Source organism: Gambusia affinis, linkage group LG06, assembly GCF_019740435.1.
Source record: "Gambusia affinis linkage group LG06, SWU_Gaff_1.0, whole genome shotgun sequence".
Classification (NCBI taxonomy): Eukaryota; Metazoa; Chordata; class Actinopteri; order Cyprinodontiformes; family Poeciliidae; genus Gambusia; species Gambusia affinis.
Window position 1 is genome coordinate 30578334 of NC_057873.1, and position 18797 is coordinate 30597130.

At 40.5% G+C, this 18797-nt stretch overlaps 2 protein-coding genes and 1 pseudogene across 2 annotated transcripts; all 3 read right to left on the minus strand.

The window, feature by feature from the left end:
* Nucleotides 1–3711: 3711 nt before the first annotated feature.
* Nucleotides 3712–6721, minus strand: LOC122833100 (annotated as a pseudogene).
* A 1544-nt stretch (nt 6722–8265) lies between these two features.
* Nucleotides 8266–11505, minus strand: LOC122833101 (extracellular calcium-sensing receptor-like). Its single transcript, XM_044120402.1, has 6 exons — nt 11221–11505; nt 10845–11133; nt 9845–10651; nt 9526–9753; nt 9247–9370; nt 8266–9167 (listed from the first exon to the last, which is right to left on the minus strand). The coding sequence occupies exons 1-6, from the start codon at nt 11436–11438 to the stop codon at nt 8266–8268; spliced, it is 2568 nt and encodes an 855-aa protein (XP_043976337.1). The 5' UTR covers nt 11439–11505.
* A 1494-nt stretch (nt 11506–12999) lies between these two features.
* LOC122832125 (extracellular calcium-sensing receptor-like) lies at nt 13000–17410 on the minus strand. The gene is made up of 6 exons (XM_044118568.1): nt 17193–17410; nt 16847–17126; nt 15817–16623; nt 15437–15664; nt 14734–14857; nt 13000–13910 (listed from the first exon to the last, which is right to left on the minus strand). The coding sequence occupies exons 1-6, from the start codon at nt 17408–17410 to the stop codon at nt 13000–13002; spliced, it is 2568 nt and encodes an 855-aa protein (XP_043974503.1).
* Nucleotides 17411–18797: the final 1387 nt, after the last annotated feature.

The following is an 18797-nucleotide window of genomic DNA, read 5'->3' on the forward strand; positions in this document are numbered from 1 at the left end:
AATGGTAATGAAGCATCATAAACGCCAACTATGACAAAGTCCAAAGTGCCATTTTCTCTTGGCTGCCAGTGCAAAATTTCATACTTTGCAGCTGGATCTCCGTTCTCATTAAAGTAAACCTCTTCTCCTCCTTTGTTTTGAAGTGAATCTTTGAATGTGCTGCAAAATCTAAGACACAAGTTGTTGTTTTTTTTTTCAACTCAATGGACATAATACATGGATATCTGCCGTAGTATACTTCTCTGTAAACTTTGTCTTTACTTATACTTTTTATTCTCACCGTGAGTGGATCAAGCTGCACATTGTTGTTACAGGTTTTCTCACATCCGAGAATATCATGCAGAGCGTGAGCCACTGCATACACTCCCTTATACACGTTGTTAAAAATGGGCATGAGGGACATGTCAGTGAAGCTGTTCTCCACTCCAGTCAGATCCTCATGTCCAGAACATTCTCTATAATTTTCATCTGATTTCTCCTGCTTGAACTTGCAGCTAAACAACGTCTCCCAGAACTCTTTATACAAGTCGTTATTTAAAGATCTGAGTGGCCTCACGTCAAACATGAACTCCTTGAGACCGCTCACATGAGCTTTAGGAATGGAAACGCCGATCGCTCCGTCCAGGATGCGATTCTTATCCACTGCTGCAAACTGAGAATCAGAGATCCACCCTTCGCTTCCCACCCACTGGTAGCCGGTCATGTTGTGGTTTGACAACTCATGTATGAGCACGTCCATGTCCAAGTGTGCGACGAAGGCGATAATCACCTTTGAGGTGGACGTCTTTATAGTGTTGATCACCTTCTGGATTTTTTCTGTTGAATCCGTTCTGAAGAAAGAGACAGAATATTCCAAGCAAATGCCCAGCTGCTCTGCAGTTTCTGTGAATGTAGCGATGCCATTATTGCCATAATCATCATTGCTTCGGACGGCTCCGACCCAAGTCCAGCCGAAATGTTTGACCAGTTGAGCGAGAGCTCTGCTCTGATAGTAGTCACTGGGTACGGTTCTGAGAAACGACGGATACTTGGTTTTATCACTGAGACAAGCACATGTGGCAAAGTGGCTGATCTGAAAAAAGATCACAACATAAAGATCATAATAATATTTTTATCTAAATATAATTTTAACTGTACAAGTTTAACATACCAGTGGTATGTCAAATGGTCCGATGAGAGTCGATATTGCAGTGCTGGGAGATGAAGAAGTTTCTCCCACTATTGCCTGAACTTGTACAGGTTTGGTACACGGAGTGTCAGAGTTTGAAGACACACTTTCATTGCGATTGTTCAAGGCAAGCGCAACTTTTATGCTTCTGGGAATGGAACCACAAGTGTCGTAGATGCTGTATCCAAGAGAAACACCTGGCAGCAGGTCCGTTCTGTTATTTATCTCCTCAATGGAAAAGAGCATGGTCTGTGCAAACTGGATTTCTCTGAAATTTATACTTGATTCAGATGACAACAAGAGATAATTGCAATTTTTCTTCTGATATAGTGATAGCAGTATTGCACATGAAGCATCCACTTACATGATAACAGAAAACAAAAGGTAAATTGTAAACAGAATTTATAAGATATAATTTACCTGATGCATTGCAGTGGCAACGGCTTATGTTCATAGGTGTTCTCTATGTTCTTCCAGCTGCTGTGAAAGTAGAAGATTCCTCCCAGCTTTATGTCACCATCCCTGTACAGCTGAGGGATCTCAGAATCTCCTATCTGCCTACATACTGGCTCCCCAGTCTGAGAGAAAGACACAGATAACAACAGCTGTAAAAGCACACATCCCAACTCAGGCCAACTGTGCATGAAGGTCATGTCTGCAGAAGCCAAATCACCAAGCAGCATTTCATAACTTTCGGGCAAATTAATGCTTTGGAAAAGGTACTTCATGAATTCTAGATCAGCTCATTTATGAGGGACAGCGACATTTTCTCTCCGTGGGCCTGCGAGGCGGAGAAAGGGGAGGAGGAATGTTGCAGCGTTTGGGTTCTTTTAAAAATTAATTGAATATATGTAATTAGGGAAGACAGTTTCTCTTCTGAAAATGTATTCATAACAGATGCAATATTAATCCAGCAAAGTTTAAAATAATGCATTGTCCTAACCAACAACATTTTAACAGAAGTTTGTTCAAATTCAATAAATGGTATCAGTAATGATTAAATAAGTAAATATTTTCATAGTTGTCTGCATGTCAAAGAAAACAATCTGGTCATACTTTATTTGATCTTTTCCTTTTGTTTTGAAATATCACTCAACAGTCAATGAGTTTGTGTTTTTTAGTTTCTTGTGCTTGTCTCTCATTATGTTATGCATAACCTCTTCATATCCTCAATTGCCCTTATTCCTAGCTTGAAAAAAACGGATGTGGGAATGACGTGGTATTTTGTTGGAAGGGTTTCATTTTAATCAAAGATTTTAAATGACTCAGGCACGGCACCATGATTTTGCAAAAAAAGGTTAACTTTAAATGGGATTTTTTTTTTAATTATTATTAATCCAGTCCAGTCACATTCTCCCAGTTATTACTTTAAACAGCCTGTTCCTCTTCAGCTTTGGGTCTTCAGCTCCAGTCCTCAAGGACCAGTGTCCCAAAACCTTTAGATGTGTCTCTGCTTCAACACACCTCCATCCATCCATCCATCCATCCATCCATCCATCCATCCATTTTCTTTACACCCTGGAGTAAAGAAATGGGGTCGGGAGGTGCTGGTGTCAATCTCCAGCTAACGTTCTGGGCGAGAGGCGGGTCACCCTGGACGGGTCACAGGGCAACACAGAGACAGACAGGACGCTTCAACAGACCTGAGTGAAATAATCAGTTCATTCGCAGGAATTTGGAGTCCTTGACTGCATACACCGAGGAGATCGTTCAGCCATTTGATTCAGATGTTGGACTAGAGACACTTCTAAAGAAGTGTCAAAGACTTCAGGTTGTTATTAATTCATGGCACTCTCCTGAACACAGGAACAATATTTTGCTTAAACTAAGCACCTTGCCATGTGAATGATGAATGGACTTAATCTACATGCTGGTGATTTGACTCAGGTCACTGTGTCCTTGGGCAAGGCACTTCACTCACCTTGCCTGCTGCTTGTGGTCAGAGGGCGTGGTGGTGACTGAATGACAGCTGTGGCTATATGTGTGTGTGTGTGTGTGTGTGAAGGCGTGTGTGTGTGTGTGTGCGCTGTGACACAAAAAAGCCACACTACAAGTTTTTCTGCTTTATTTTAGTCAAGCTTTTATTAGCAACAAGACAAGCTTGGATACTTGTTAATATGTAGAAATTGTAAAAACTTTATCCTTTTCTCATTTAGAGTTCCTTGCATATCAACATGCTGTGTTCAATTTTTTCTTATCTAGCACCACAGGAACATTTTCATCAAAGAGAGAAATCCAGTGAGATTTGTAGAGTTAACTACTATAATTTATACAACGTATTTCTCAACTTCTTACTCTTGTTTAATGAGATACAAACAGTCACAAGTGCCAATAAAATTGTTCACACGTACAATTGTTAAACTCAGATTGACCTTATAATGCTTTACTTTTCTGGTAGGAGTTTCAAATTCACAGGCGTAATAAATTCTGCCGATTCTTAATGTACAAGTTAGTTTGAACAATTTTAATATTAATATTTTCTCCATGAGAAAAACCACAATTGTATGATTATTTTTACTTTTTTTTTAGTTTAAACATGCATATTAAAGTGTGCTTTTATTCATCAAATGTTTCTTTGTGTTGTTTTGGGGTTTAAATAAAATGATGTAACACTTAGGCAAAAAAATACAGAGCAGCATCCCATAACTTGAAGCCAGAATGGCAAATATTTCCACAGCCACACTGAATTTCCCAGGAGAGCTCACATAAGCTGGAATGAAAGTTATCCAAACGGCACAGAATATCAGCATGCTGAAAGTGATGAACCTGGCTTCATTGAAATTGTCAGGAAGCTTTCTGGCTAAGAAGGCCAATCCAAAGCACAACACAGCTAAAACCCCAATATATCCCAATACGGCCCAGAAGCCCAAAGGTGATCCAAGTGCACACTCTAGAATGATCTTCTCGCTGTAATATTGAGTGTTTTTGAATGGATGGGGAGGGCTGACTGTTAGCCATATCATACAAATCAAAACCTGCACAAGTGTGAGAGCTAAGACACTGACTCTCTGCTGTGGAGGGCCAAACCATTTCATCACATTGCTGCCAGGAATGGTGGCCCGAAAGGCCAACAAAACCACCGTTGTTTTCCCCAGAATACAGGCCACACAGAGGACAAAGGTAATGCCGAAAGCTGTGTGGCGCAGCATGCAGGACCAATCAGAGGGTCGGCCGATGAAGGTCAGAGAACACAGAAAGCACAAACCCAAAGAGAACAGCAGCAGGAAACTCAACTCAGAGTTGTTGGCTCGGACAATGGGTGTGTGTCTTTGGCAGAAAAATATCAGGCTTACAGCCACTGTTGAGATTGCGCCAACGAATGATAAGGTGACCAACGTTATACCCATTAGTTCTGTGAAGGTGAGGAACTCGACCGATTTTAAGTTACATTGGTTCCTCTCCTCACTGGACTTGTACTCAGGAGGGCATTTTTCACATTTCACTGCATCTGAAAGGATAAATACGTTTAAGCTCATCTTCAAGTACACCAGTAAAGAGCTGGCAGTGATTTTACCCAGCAGAAACACAATGAGCACCAGGGTAAAGGCTACAAATCCCACCGCCTCACTTGTGCTGTTGCTGAACTCCCCCTCAGCACAGACGACGCAGTCAAAGCAGCAGACGGGTTTGCCTTTAATGAAGGCCCGACGAGTGCCAGGCAAACAGCTGTCACTGCAGATGGATGTCGGCACCTGATTCACAGAGACAATATTTAAAGCTGAAACGGTGTAAAAACAAACCCCACATTGAACAGAGAGTCTAAATTGACTCACATCATGACTTTCTCCTGCCCAGATGGCTCTCACTCCAACTTCCATCTCAAATTGCTGACCTTCAGGTCTGGAGGCATCATAATAACCAATAGTTTCAAACTGTATGTACCCTGTCTTATCCAGCTGCCAGTTTACCAGTGCGTAGCGTGCGGCAGGGGTCACCAAACTCGTCGAAGAAAACTTTTCACCAGTTTTACTGGTGAAATTTACCTGCGTTAGGTAGTGCAACACCTACAGGGGGAAAAAAGCGTGAGGTTATTGTGATTATCACATCATTGCTGTTTGGATTCGACCACATTGTTGTTTTTGTTCATGTCTACCTGCCATGGTTGAAACTTTTGCCTGTCAGCACAAGTACTGTTCTCAAAGGGCCCCTCTCCATCTTTGCAATTAAACAGCATGCTCAAAGCATGAGCAACAGCGTATGTGGCTTTGTAGACATTATTCAACAGGGTGGCATCGGAAACATCAGTAAATCGCGTCTTAACATCCTGCAGAGTCTCTGCCGCTGCAGGCTGTAACACGATCCTGTGGGTAAATCCCTGTTTTTGGTGACAGGGTGCAGTCAAAGAGTGTTTCCCATAACTCAACGAGTCCCTGATTTCCTGGTGCAGTGGACGGCCTCGTGTTGGTGAGGAACTCCTGCAGCCCAGGGATGTGAGCATTCAGTGCTGCGAAGCCCACGGCCCCCTGAACCACGGCGTAGTTCGCCTGAGAGGCAAAGTGACGATACGTGATCCAGCCTTCGCTTCCCACCCACTGCAGGCCTGTCACATTCTGGGCATGGAGCTCTTTCATGAGTACATCAAGATCTGTTGCATCTGCAAAAGCAACTATGACCTTAGAGGTGGATTTTCTGATTGTATCCACGACTTGTAGGAATGACTTCCTGGGGTCGGTTCGGTAGACGGCGACTGAATACTCAATGCACACCCCTTCCTTTGTTGCTGCTTCCAAGAAGCTGGCCATGCCATCATTTCCATAGTCATTGTTAGTTCGGATTGCTCCCACCCAAGTCCAGCCAAAGTGTTTCACAAGCTTTGCTAGTGCTTTGCTTTGATGAATGTCACTCGGTATGGTTCGAAAGAAGGACGGATAGATCCTCCTGTCGCTGAGACATGCGCAAGTGGCTGAATGACTGATCTGAGAAGGAAGACAGAAAATTAAAGTCGCATAGTTCTTTCCAGTTAGTCAGAATGCATGAATGCCACTCACCACAGGTATACTGAAGAGACCCAGTGTGCGTGCTATGCCTATCGTAGAGGTGGAAGTTGTGTCCCCAATGACAGCATGCACGTTGGAGAGGTTGCTACACAACCCCTCTCTGTCTTCATATGGATTCATTAGATTCAGCGAAGACCTGATAGACAGAGGTATGCTTGGGCAGGAGTCAAAGATCCTGTAGCCGAGTGTCACATCTGGCAGCAATTCAGTGCTGTTGTTGATTTCATCTATCACAAACATCATGGTGTACGCATACTGAAGCTCACCTATTTCCAGCCTGTAAAAAATGCAAAAAGACATGAAAATCACATGATGACAACAGATTCATCCTTAACCTGTAACTGTCTTACCCTTCACACTGGATTGCTCCCGGGTTGATTGTGAGTGCTGGACTGACTGCGACCGGGTTCTGGTGGAAGGAGAAAATACCTCCGATGATGATATCTCCCTCCTTAGAAAACTGAGACAGTTCTTTAGTCCCGTATATTTGACATGAAGAGTTTTCCCCTCTTACATCCACGAGACAGAATAGTAACAGGCCCACAATAGGCAGCATAATTCCTCACCTGAGTACTTAGCACACAAATCCTAAGTGATAGCACAGGTAGAGTCTGACTGTTTTATAGGAGCTCATCATAACCCAGCAGGGTTATTTTCATTGTCTCCACCAATTACGTTGCCTGTTTTGTCACTGATAGGGAAGCAGACCTTTAAGTCCTGTACACTCTCCTGTAAATGCTTCTTTAAATTGGTTTTATCATAAAAACATACTTTTAACAATACAACAGGAGGCTTGAATACATTCTTTCAATAATGTTGCCAATTATTTTCAGAGGCCACAATCTCTCTCATTCATTTTTCTGTGGTTTCTGCAGAAAAACTGCAATTTCTGAAGGCAAATGTGTGGCAAACATAAACTGCTAAAGTATCTCACCTGAACACAGTTTAACTGTTACTTTTTTTAATTTATATGATATGTTTGCCTGGACACAGACATGTACAGCCTTTAATAATTCATCTGTTTTACATGCTAGGATTGTTTTATGCCGTTAACTGAAGAAACAATTGTACGTTCACTCAGCTTTATTATAACATTTTAAGGTTTTTTTTTTATTATTATTCTTTCTTGAGAAAGAAAGAATTTTTTAAAAGTCATGCTTTGGATGACTTAAAATTTTATGATTAGTTTTCTAGCTCCTCTTTTCCAGACAGCTGGGGCTGTCAGAGGAAATGTCTCTCTAAAGGTGATAAAGAAGAAGTAGACTTTTAAGACTGAGAAATTAGTGTGAACAGTCAATAGAATAGCTTTGCAAGACATCACAATAAAAAAACAGTGGGTTTTTGTTCTTTAAAACTCCTCCACTGGACGCAGCCAAAGAGTCACAGCAACACGTTGTGGGATTTGAGTGTCCAGGTATCAGACATTTTTAACTCTTTGATCAAGACTTCTGCTGTAAAGAGGGATCAGAAAAGGACATTTCGACGACATAGATGTCTCTTATTCCATTCATTGGTGCATACATAGAGACAAAAGCTTCGAAAAGATCACAAAGATGCTGTTCTTCTTTTTATGACTTTTTAATAAGTAAAGCAAAGAGTTTACACCCTGGAAAAGGCACTGCAGATCAAACACAAAAACTGCCGAGCCCCAAAAGAAATTATTGTTTTCAAATCAAGTTTCTCAATTAATCTGCACTTAATGTTGTGAAATTATCACACTGATTGTCCTTCCTGAATTGTGTTTTGTAATGCTGTTTCACTGTAATTTGTATAAACTTTTTTCCCATTTAGATGTTTACGTTACTTTACTGTTTCAATCTAAGCATTCTATTATATCAAGTGCTGTAATAAAAAAGTATATTCCCTGGTATTGGTAGTCAACATCACTTATTTTGCCGTTATTGAGGCTTCACAGTGCAGCTACAGTATCAACAGGTATATCTACAAGAAATGATTAAACGCATACATTATTGTGAATGTATTTTTCTCATTGAGATAAATATTAAGTGAAAAGCAAGCATAAAGAACCAAAGAAATTATGAAAGCATTCAGAAATTAATAGCAGCTGAATTGTGGACTATTTTACCACTGTATTTTTTTCTAAGGATTGTGTCGTCCCATCAAATGTTTTTTAGTATTCCTCTCAGGTTGCAGTAGTAAAATGTAACATTTTGGTGCAAAAATACAAAAAAGCAAACCAAAGCTTGAGGCTAGGATTGCAAATATCTCTACCGCCACAGTAAACTTACCAGGAGAGCTGATGTATGCTGGGATGAATGTGAGCCAGACAGCACTAAATATCAGCATGCTGAAGGTTATGAATTTAGCTTCATTAAAGTTATCAGGTAACTTCCGGCCTAAAAAAGCCAAGATAAAGCACAGCAGGGCCAGAAATCCTATATATGCCATCACAACCCAAAAGGCCACAGGTGATCCTAAATCACACTCTAGAATAATCTTTTCACTGGCATAAACTGTATTCTTTTCTGGAAATGGCGGAGCAAAAGCTAACCATATCACACAAATAAGCACTTGTATTAAAGTACACCCAACGACGCTGGTTCTCTGAAGTGGAGCTGAACACTGAGGAAACCTGTTTGCTGGTCTTTTAGCTTTAAAGGCCATCACCACGGTTATCGTTTTAGCAAGAATGCATGAGATGCACAGAGCAAAAGCTACGCCAAAAGCTGTGTGACGCAGCATGCAGGACCACTCAGTGGGCTGGCCGATGAAAGCCAGAGAGCAGAGGAAACACAGAGTCAAGGAGAAGAGGAGCAGGAAGCTCAGCTCAGAATTACTGGCTTTGACGAGTGGCGTGTGGCGAAACCGGAAAAACACGCACAAGACCACGAGAGTTAAAGTGGCTCCGCTCAGCGAGAAGGCAGTCAGGAGGGCCCCCATAGTCTCTCCAAATGACAGGAACTCAATCACCTTTGGAACACATTTGCTGTGGTCGACATTCGACCAGTACTCCGACGGACACCGAGAGCACTCTGCAGAATCTGATCAGGAAAAATATGAAAACCAGAATGAGTTAGGTGTATTCATGGTAGAGATAAGGAGAACACTTGTTTCACTCACCGCTTGTGTTGCTGATCTCTCCAGCAGCGCATTGGACACAGGAGAAGCAGCAGATGGGTTTGCCTTTAATGATCGCTTTCCGGAAGCCTGGCAGGCAGCTCTCACTGCAGACAGACAGCGGCTTCTAAAACATCAGATCGATTCAACAGTCAGTTCCCAAAAATATATGAGCTATGTAAATTAATAGATTTTAAAATAAACTTGCTTATTACTTTTTATTTCATTGTACCATGTCACAATTGCTTAGTTTCAAATTCAGGAATACTCATTTGTTTCTACCTCCACAGATTCTGCGGCCCATGTGATGTTGACTCCATTCATGGTCAACTGGTTTCCATCTGGGTGTGAAGCGTCGTACTTTCCAACCGTCGTGAACACAACGTCTCCTGCAGGGTTCCTCTGCCAGTTCACCAGCTCATAAATTGCTGCGGGGTCTCCGTTTTCATCAAAATACACGTTCTCTCCTGACTCAACAGTAAAATTAATGTCCTGCAGATATTTCACAACCTATCAATGTTAGAAAGAGATTAACAAGCACAATTTTAGATGTGTTTTAAAACACCAGACATTTATTTTGAACGTTAAATTAAATTTTAACTTCTCTTGGCTCTGGACGATCTCTTAATTTGCAAGGGTGAGTCACATTTTCACCACCTTGCTTACATTTCAACATGCTATGCAAGGCATGAGCAACAGCATACACAGCCTTGTACACGTTGTTGGATATCCTCAGCTCTGACACATCTGTGAAAGCGTTATCTGCATCTTGAAGACTTTCGGAGCCAGAACATAATTTTGTGCCAGGCGTACTGGACTGGAAACTGCACCCAAATGTTGTTTCCCAGAACTCTCTCAGCAGGTTGCTCTGGGGCTCCTGACTTGGGTTCACCTGCAGAAGAAAATCTTGCAGGCCTGTGATTTTTGCCTTTCTTATTGCAAAGCCCAGCGACCCGCTTAGTATGCCAGAGTACCTTTTCTGAGCCAAATGAGCCGATGTAATCCAGGATTCACTGCCGACCCACTGTAACTCAGTCAGGTTTTGACTCAAAGCTTCCTCCAGCATAACATCCATCTCATCATAAGCCAGGAATGCAACTAAAACACTGGCTGTACCTCTGCGGATCACTCTGACAACCCTCTCCACATTCTCTCTGGAGCCAGTCCTTGAGATGGCTTCAGAGTATTCGACACAAATCCCCTCCTGATTCGCGGCTTCAATAAAAGTTGCCATCCCGTTGTTGCCGTAGTCATTGTCGCTCCTTACTGCCCCAACCCACGTCCAGCCAAAGTGTTTTACCAGTTTGGCCAGCGCTCTGCTCTGATAGTAGTCACTGGGAATGGTTCTGAAGAAAAAGGGATACTCCTTTCTGTTACTGAGGCAAGCACATGTTGCAAAGTGACTGACCTAGAGGAAAAGAGAGTGACACACAAACATTGGCATGTTCAGAGATGCTTTCTTACTTGCGATATTGTTACATGAATGTGTTAGGCCTGCAGATCTTCTGAAATATGTTACCACAATCTAATTTATTTGATAAGTTAATCATGAACTTTCTTGACTTGAGTCCCACTGGTACTAAATAAGTGTAAGCATTTACCACTGGTATTTGGAAAATCCCTGAAATTTGTAACAACACAATGGTGGTAGAAGACTCAGAGGTTCCAACTACGGCTTGAACGGACGACTGGCCGGAGCAGTTTTTTTCAAAAGTCCTCCCCTCTCCGTTCATCAAGCCCATTCCTGCACGGGTCGTAGGCAATGTGGAAGCGCAGCTGTCGAATATCTTATAACCAAGTGAGACATTAGGCAGTAGAGAGCTGCTGTTGTTAATTTCCTCAATGGCAAACACCATTGTTTGAGCAAACCGGAATTCCCTCAAGTTAATTCTGGAAAAAGACACGTTGAAGTTTATGCGTTTTTGTCAGAGTTCAAACAGCTAGTTAAAACAAGAACAGAAATCTGCAAACCAGTACCTGGAGCACATGAGAGGTTCTGGCGACTCCGTCCAGGAGAGTAAAAGCTTTGAGGTTTGGCTGTGAAGGGAAAAAGCTCCTCCTATAACAATATCTCCCTCCTTAGACATCAGAGGAAGCTCTCGGCTCCCCAGCGTTTCACAGAAAGCCGTTTCGTCTTGTGCAAATCCTCTAGTAATAACTACAAACATCAGAATTATGCAGATATTTTTCCACATGTTTAAAAAAAAAGGAGGAAAGGACAACCCAGAATCACTCTGTCTCTCCGATTCACTGAAAAATGGCTTCTCTATGAGGTTGCGCTTTATACTTCTGGAGGAGATGATGATGCCTCAGGTCCTCTAATCCAATCAGAACGACGATGATGCAAGCAACTTCCAATTCACTTGCTGTTTTTTTTAGTATTCATAATTTTTTCTACACTACTTTAAATCCATAAAGTTGAAACACAGATTTTAATCCAATTTCTATATGTACTTTAATATGTTGTCTTTCAAGATCTTTTAAAATCGATGCCTATTTTCACCATTTGTATTTAATTACTTGAATGGATCATTTTAAAAGCAATATTTTTATACTAAGTGTGCCTGCATAGGTTGGATCTAGGATTATATAAATGCAACTTAGAATACAGAAGCCCACTCACCACAGAGTCCTCCATATAAATGAAGCTAAAAAAAATTATTTATATATGTCTGTAAATGTGTATATAATTACAGAAAGCATATAGCACATAAAATACTTCAAAGAAATTTCAGAGCAACCTTGAAATTGCATAGAAAGTCTTCTTTCCTCTGGTGCAAAAACAATGCCAAGTCCAAACGCAAACACAGAAACTTAAATTTATAATGAAGACAAATGAGATTCTGAGACATCAACAACATCTGATCTAACGTTTATGCTAATCTGAGCATAATTCCTCAGCATTTTCTGGTGATTCATGGACACTAACATATCGTTTAGTTTATTTTACATTAACAAAATGTTGTTTTCATTTTACATAAACCTTTATTTGTGCATTTATGTTGAACAAAAAGCCTGACTCCTGCTGCCATCCCAAAAAAACAGCCATGCTGCCCACCAGCGCTAAATTCATCTGGAGCCTGGGCTGCTACCAACTGTGCCACTGTGTGTATCGTATTAGAATACCAGTATGAAATTCATACAAGACGGAAATTGCAAATCGATAAATGCCCCAAAGTTGTGGGATATTAATTTGCTGAACTATTTAGATAATTAAATATGAGATTATATAAATTTCTTTCTGTTAGATTATGCCACAGCAATAAAATTTAACCGTATTAATCTGTCATATGTATGTGATGACAGCCAATAAGTGTAATGGATGCAATGTACTTAATATAATTTTATAGTCCAGTGGTTCCCAAAGTGTGGGGCGCGCCCCCTGTAGGGGGTGCAGTGCCATTGCAGGGGGGGTGTGGGAAGCAGTATGGATGAATGAAAAAAACAACAACAAAAAACAGTTACACAAAAGTGTTTCACTGTAAAGATGGTTTGTAGTTTTGTTGAATCCTGAAGTGTGAAATAAACTTCAGTGGAGTTTGAAAACAAAATATGCGTTTAGGTTCATGTCTGGTTGAATGATGTGTGTGCCCAGTTGATTTATTTATTTTTTATCTTTTTTGAGGGGGATTTTATTATAATCCATATGAGGGCCCAGAAAATCTTTGGGAACCACTGTTATAATCAGTCTACGTGGTTAGTATTTAAGGAAAGTTTACTAAAATAACTCTTGTTTGTAACACTCCAACTATTGTTTCATTGTGCTTTTGACTGATTTCGTCCCATCAAATGTTTTTTAGTATTCCTCTCAGGTTGCAGTAGTAAAATGTAACATTTTGGTGCAAAAATACAAAAAAGCAAACCAAAGCTTGAGGCTAGGATTGCAAATATCTCTACCGCCACAGTAAACTTACCAGGAGAGCTGATATATGCTGGGATGAATGTGAGCCAGACAGCACTAAATATCAGCATGCTGAAGGTTATGAATTTAGCTTCATTAAAGTTATCAGGTAACTTCCGGCCTAAAAAAGCCAAGATAAAGCACAGCAGGGCCAGAAATCCTATATATGCCATCACAACCCAAAACGCCACAGATGATCCTAAATCACACTCTAGAATAATCTTTTCACTGGCATAAACTGTATTCTTTTCTGGAAATGGCGGAGCAAAAGCTAACCATATCACACAAATAAGCACTTGTATTAAAGTACACCCAACGACGCTGGTTCTCTGAAGTGGAGCTGAACACTGAGGAAACCTGTTTGCTGGTCTTTTAGCTTTAAAGGCCATCACCACGGTTATCGTTTTAGCAAGAATGCATGAGATGCACAGAGCAAAAGCTACGCCAAAAGCTGTGTGACGCAGCATGCAGGACCACTCAGTGGGCTGGCCGATGAAAGCCAGAGAGCAGAGGAAACACAGAGTCAAGGAGAAGAGGAGCAGGAAGCTCAGCTCAGAATTACTGGCTTTGACGAGTGGCGTGTGGCGAAACCGGAAAAACACGCACAAGACCACGAGTGTTAAAGTGGCTCCGCTCAGCGAGAAGGCAGTCAGGAGGGCCCCCATAGTCTCTCCAAATGACAGGAACTCAATCACCTTTGGAACACATTTGCTGTGGTCGACATTCGACCAGTACTCCGACGGACACCGAGAGCACTCTGCAGAATCTGATCAGGAAAAATGAAAAGAAAAAAACAAGTTGACTCTGTGAAATGCGTCATTTGTAAAAGAAGTACTGTATTATCCGGTAAAATCTTCTTCTCATATAGTCTGTTAGATGTACAAAAATCTCCACTTTGCCGTCTCTGACATCTAAGATTAGAAATAATTTACACTAATACACATTTGTTCATGGACTCAATAAAACTCCTTTACTTCAGTCATACATGACCTCTGGGGTGCTATAAGCCGCACCCACAAAGTTTTTTGTTGTTTTTTTTAAACTGGAAATGTACATATATAAGCTGCACCAGGCTATAAGCCGCTGGTATCTCCGCTGCTCTCGGTTTTCCACAAGGACGAAACAGAGGGCAGCGTCCTTAATAAATCTGCTATTAAGGACGCTGCCCTCCATCGTTCATGTTGAGTTTACGTGCAGCGGCTTACGATCTGTACTGCCAGATCGATAGCCTGCAACTGAAAATCTGCATCATATGAACGTCTTTGTGTTGTTTCCAAGATGACAGGGTATGAGTTTGAAAACATTTGTCCGTCATGCCTGCTCCTAGCATGTGTTCTAAATGAAAATCAGCGCTTTCACTTTTGAATTCCTATTTTGACTTCCAATGATTCACTTCCTGCTAAAGAGCCCCCTGGTGGTTAAAGAAGAAGCCACAGAAAAGCCGCACCAGGCTACAAGCCGCATGGTGCAAAGTGTGGGGAAAAAAGTAGCGACTTATAGTCCAAAAAATACGGTAGAGGTTTTACATAGCAACCTGGGTTCTCTCATTAAATTAAAAGCAGAAAGTAGAAATACATTTTGTTGCTCACTGTTGGTGTTGCTGATTTCTCCGCCAGCGCAGGGAACGCAGGAGAAGCAGCAGATGGGTTTGCCTTTGATTATCGCCTGACGGAAACCTGGCAGACAGTTCTCACTGCAGACAGACAGCGGCTTCTGGAACAACAGCAAAATTCAACCTGAAATAAATATAACTGACTTGAACTTACTTTCATATATGTGATTTAATCAAAAATGTTGATACCTTGAGGATTGCACATTTAACAAAGGATAAGAAAGTCTATATAAGTTGAGAATATATATTTTTCAACAACAGCTAAACTGCTGGGCAATTTTTGAGATATTTTGTCTTTTTGCAAATAATAGTTTAACAATCATTGCTTCAATTTGTAATCACCAAATATTCTACAGAAAAAGATTTATATTATTTCATTCAGTAAATGGTGACACTTTAAATGCAAAGTTGCACTAAAAGTTGCATTAAAGTATTTGCATTATTTGGTCAACATTGACCCTTTAAATGCAAAGTTCTATTAAAATTTGTACTAACTGCCCATTAAAAGTATCAACTCTGCAATAACAGTGTCATTATTTACCGAATGACACTTCAACAGTCACAAACATTCATGAAGACTCCTTCATGTTCATGACACATGTAATGTCAGTCTTATGCGCACCCCTTCAAATAAAGTGCTACCAAGTAATCGTCAACAATAGTCAAACATTGATTTCTACCTCCCAGGATTCTGCGGCCCATGTTATTTTCACTTTGTTCATGGTAAACTGGTTCCAGTTTGGTTGTGAAGCATCATACTTCCCTACAGTCGTGAACACAACGTCTCCTGCATTGTTTCTCTGCCAGTTCACCAGCTCATAGGTTGCTGTGGGATCCCCATTGTCATCAAAATACACTTGCTCCCCAGACTGTAGCGTAAAATTTACCTTCTGGAGCTGTTCTGCAACCTGTCCGCAGAGAAACAAGAAACAACAGTGCACCAATTTACAAAAAGAATAAATAAATGAAAACCCTGATATTTCAACAAAAAAAAATAAACTAAAGTAAATAAAACAACAAAACAAAAGCAGCCATTCATTTTTCCAAGATATGCTTTCACCTGTCTTTGTTCTGAAAGATATTTTAAGATGCACGAGTGAGACACCGAGTCACCACTTGGTCCACATTTTAGCAAACTATGCAAGGCATGAGCAACAGCATACACAGCCTTGTACACGTTGTTGGATATCCTCAGCTCTGACACATCTGTGAAAGCGTTATCTGCATCTTGAAGTCTCTCAAAGCCAGAACATAATTTTGTGCCAGGCGTACCGGACTGGAAACTGCACCCAAATGTTGTTTCCCAGAACTCTCTCAGCAGGTTGCTCTGGGGCTCCTGACTTGGGTTCACCTTCAAGAGAAAATCTAGCAGCCCTGTGATTTTTGCCTTTCTTATCGCAAAGCCCAGCGACCCGGTTAAAATCCCAGCGTACCTTTTCTTAGCCAAGTAATTTGCTGTGATCCAGGACTCACTGCCGACCCACTGCAACCCAGTTAAATTGTGGGTCAGAACTTCCTCGAGCAGAACGTCCATTTCACCCTGGGCCAGGAATGCAACTAAAACACTGGCTGTACCTCTGCCGATCACTCTGACAACCCTCTCCACATTCTCTCTGGAGCCAGTCCTTGAGATGGCTTCAGAGTATTCGACACAAATCCCCTCCTGATTCGCGGCTTCAATAAAAGTTGCCATCCCGTTGTTACCGTAGTCATTGTCGCTCCTTACTGCCCCAACCCACGTCCAGCCAAAGTGTTTCACCAGTTTGGCCAGCGCTCTGCTCTGATAGTAGTCACTGGGAATGGTTCTGAAGAAAAAGGGATATTCCTTTCTGTTACTGAGGCAAGCACATGTTGCAAAGTGACTTATCTATTGGAAACAAGACAGAGAAAAATCAGAAACCATAAGAAATTAAAGTAATAGATTTTGTATGAGGTTTGTCTGGCATGATAAAAGCTCTGAAACGTCAAACTTAAATCTTACTTTCTTCACAGCAAACAGCCATAGCAGTACTAAAATTGCATCTCAGAGCAGCTTTTCTAGAATTTCTATTTTCATGATATGAAATATCATGAAAATAAATTATATTTACCATAGGTATTTGGAAAACCCCTGAAATCTGTTGCATTGCAATTGTTGAGGAGGATTCGGAGGCTCCGATGACGGCCTGAACAGAAGAACAGTTTTTACTCCAGGTGTTTTCCTCTCCGTTCATCAGACCCATTGCTGCCCGCGTTGAAGGCAGCGTTGAACCGCAACTATCAAATATCCTGTACCCAACTGAAACATCGGGGAGCAGTTCGCTGCTGTTGTTAATTTCTTCAATGGCAAATATCATTGTTTGCACAAAACGAAATTCTCTGAGATTGATCCTGAAACAAAGGAGGACAAAAATTCGTGGACACGAAATAAAATTGCAAAATAAAAGTGAGCTTTACCTGGAGCATTTGAAAGGTTTTGGTGTTTCGAATTGTGAGAGTGAGGGCACCGAGGTTTGACTATAGACGGAAAAAGCCCCACCAATAATGATATCGCCTTCCTTTGATAAGAGAGAACCCTCTGGGCTTCCGTACATCTCACAGGCACTGTCGTTCTCCGCCTTAAAGAATCGCAGAATGACAATCAACAGAAATATTACGCAAATCCAATCACCCATCTTTATTCAGTCCTAGCAACTTCTTCTATAAGTGTCCAGGTGATTTCTTTCTGTAAGAGGATGGGCTTTGTACTTATACTCAGGATGATGATGATGATGACGATGATGATGATGATGATGATGATCCTCATCAAATCATGTCATAATTCATTTATATTTGATTTCACATGAAATATTTCCAAGGTGCTAAATCAAGACTAGATAAGAATAGCATTACTTGTTTTAGAGACTTTTTTTTTTTTAACAAATCACAATTTATTTAGCAATTTTTCCATAACAACTTGTGATTCAATCATGACTCTATGAGTCACTGTAAAAAGATATTTCCAAAAGCAGGCTTTCTTTTAGAGATACGTACGGGTATGCTAAAACATATTTAAGGAGGGTTTTTTTGTACTTTTCTTAAGTTTTTCCACTTTGCCTTCATCACACGTTGTAACATTAACACAGTTTTAGTCAACTGCATTGAGTACAGATGTGTTGTGAAATCATGGACTTTACAGAAAGTGTGCTTTTCACATTGACTGTGTCCTCATCAGAAACAATTAAATCCCTAGTTTAACAAGTAACCTGACTGACTAAACAAATAGCTTAATTGAAGGCTTTGGAAACACTAAAATAAAAACAGAACATAATTCTACTTTGTTAAGTCTACTGATCTACCCAGGTTCCTCTGAGAAAACACAATCTTTGTAATTTGACTCCTAACTTTTTTTTTTTTTTTTTTTTTCTGCACCGTGTTTAGAATCTGCCAGGAATGTTTTGAGTGTCTAGAACAGGTAAGAAGGTATTGACTACAATTCTAACGGGCAAGAGGCCACGACTCAAATCTTCTTTTGTTGGCTTCCGATTCATTTTAGAAAATACAATTCAAGTTAAGCAGTAAGTGTTAAGACAATCTCACTTGTTTACATTTTTTAATTCGATAAATTCAGTTCTTCAATCTAATTGAGAAAAAAAAAGTGATTATATTTGGTATTTTTCATGCAATTTAGATAATTATTGCATTATTCATATTCGTGGAATATTTAAATGTTAAATTATTTTTTCATTCAACCAGGAAAGCTGTTTAAATGTTAGAAGGACATGCAACCCTCCACCTACCAAAATATAAGAACAGGATGCCAAAGGAGTCTTTTAAAAAAAGTATTAATTGTTTACATCCACATTTTATTAACAGAAAAAAATTATTTACACTCTATTTTCTGATGACCGAAAGATCTTTTGTAATTGTTGACCAGCTTTTCAAAATGTTCCACTGATATAATTCATCGTATGTCTTTGTAAAAAGAAGTTTCAAGGCATTCTTTAAAGATTCATTTCCCTCATGATTCATGTCAGGACTTTGTTTAGGCCACTCCAAGACACTTATGTTACTTTCAGCCAG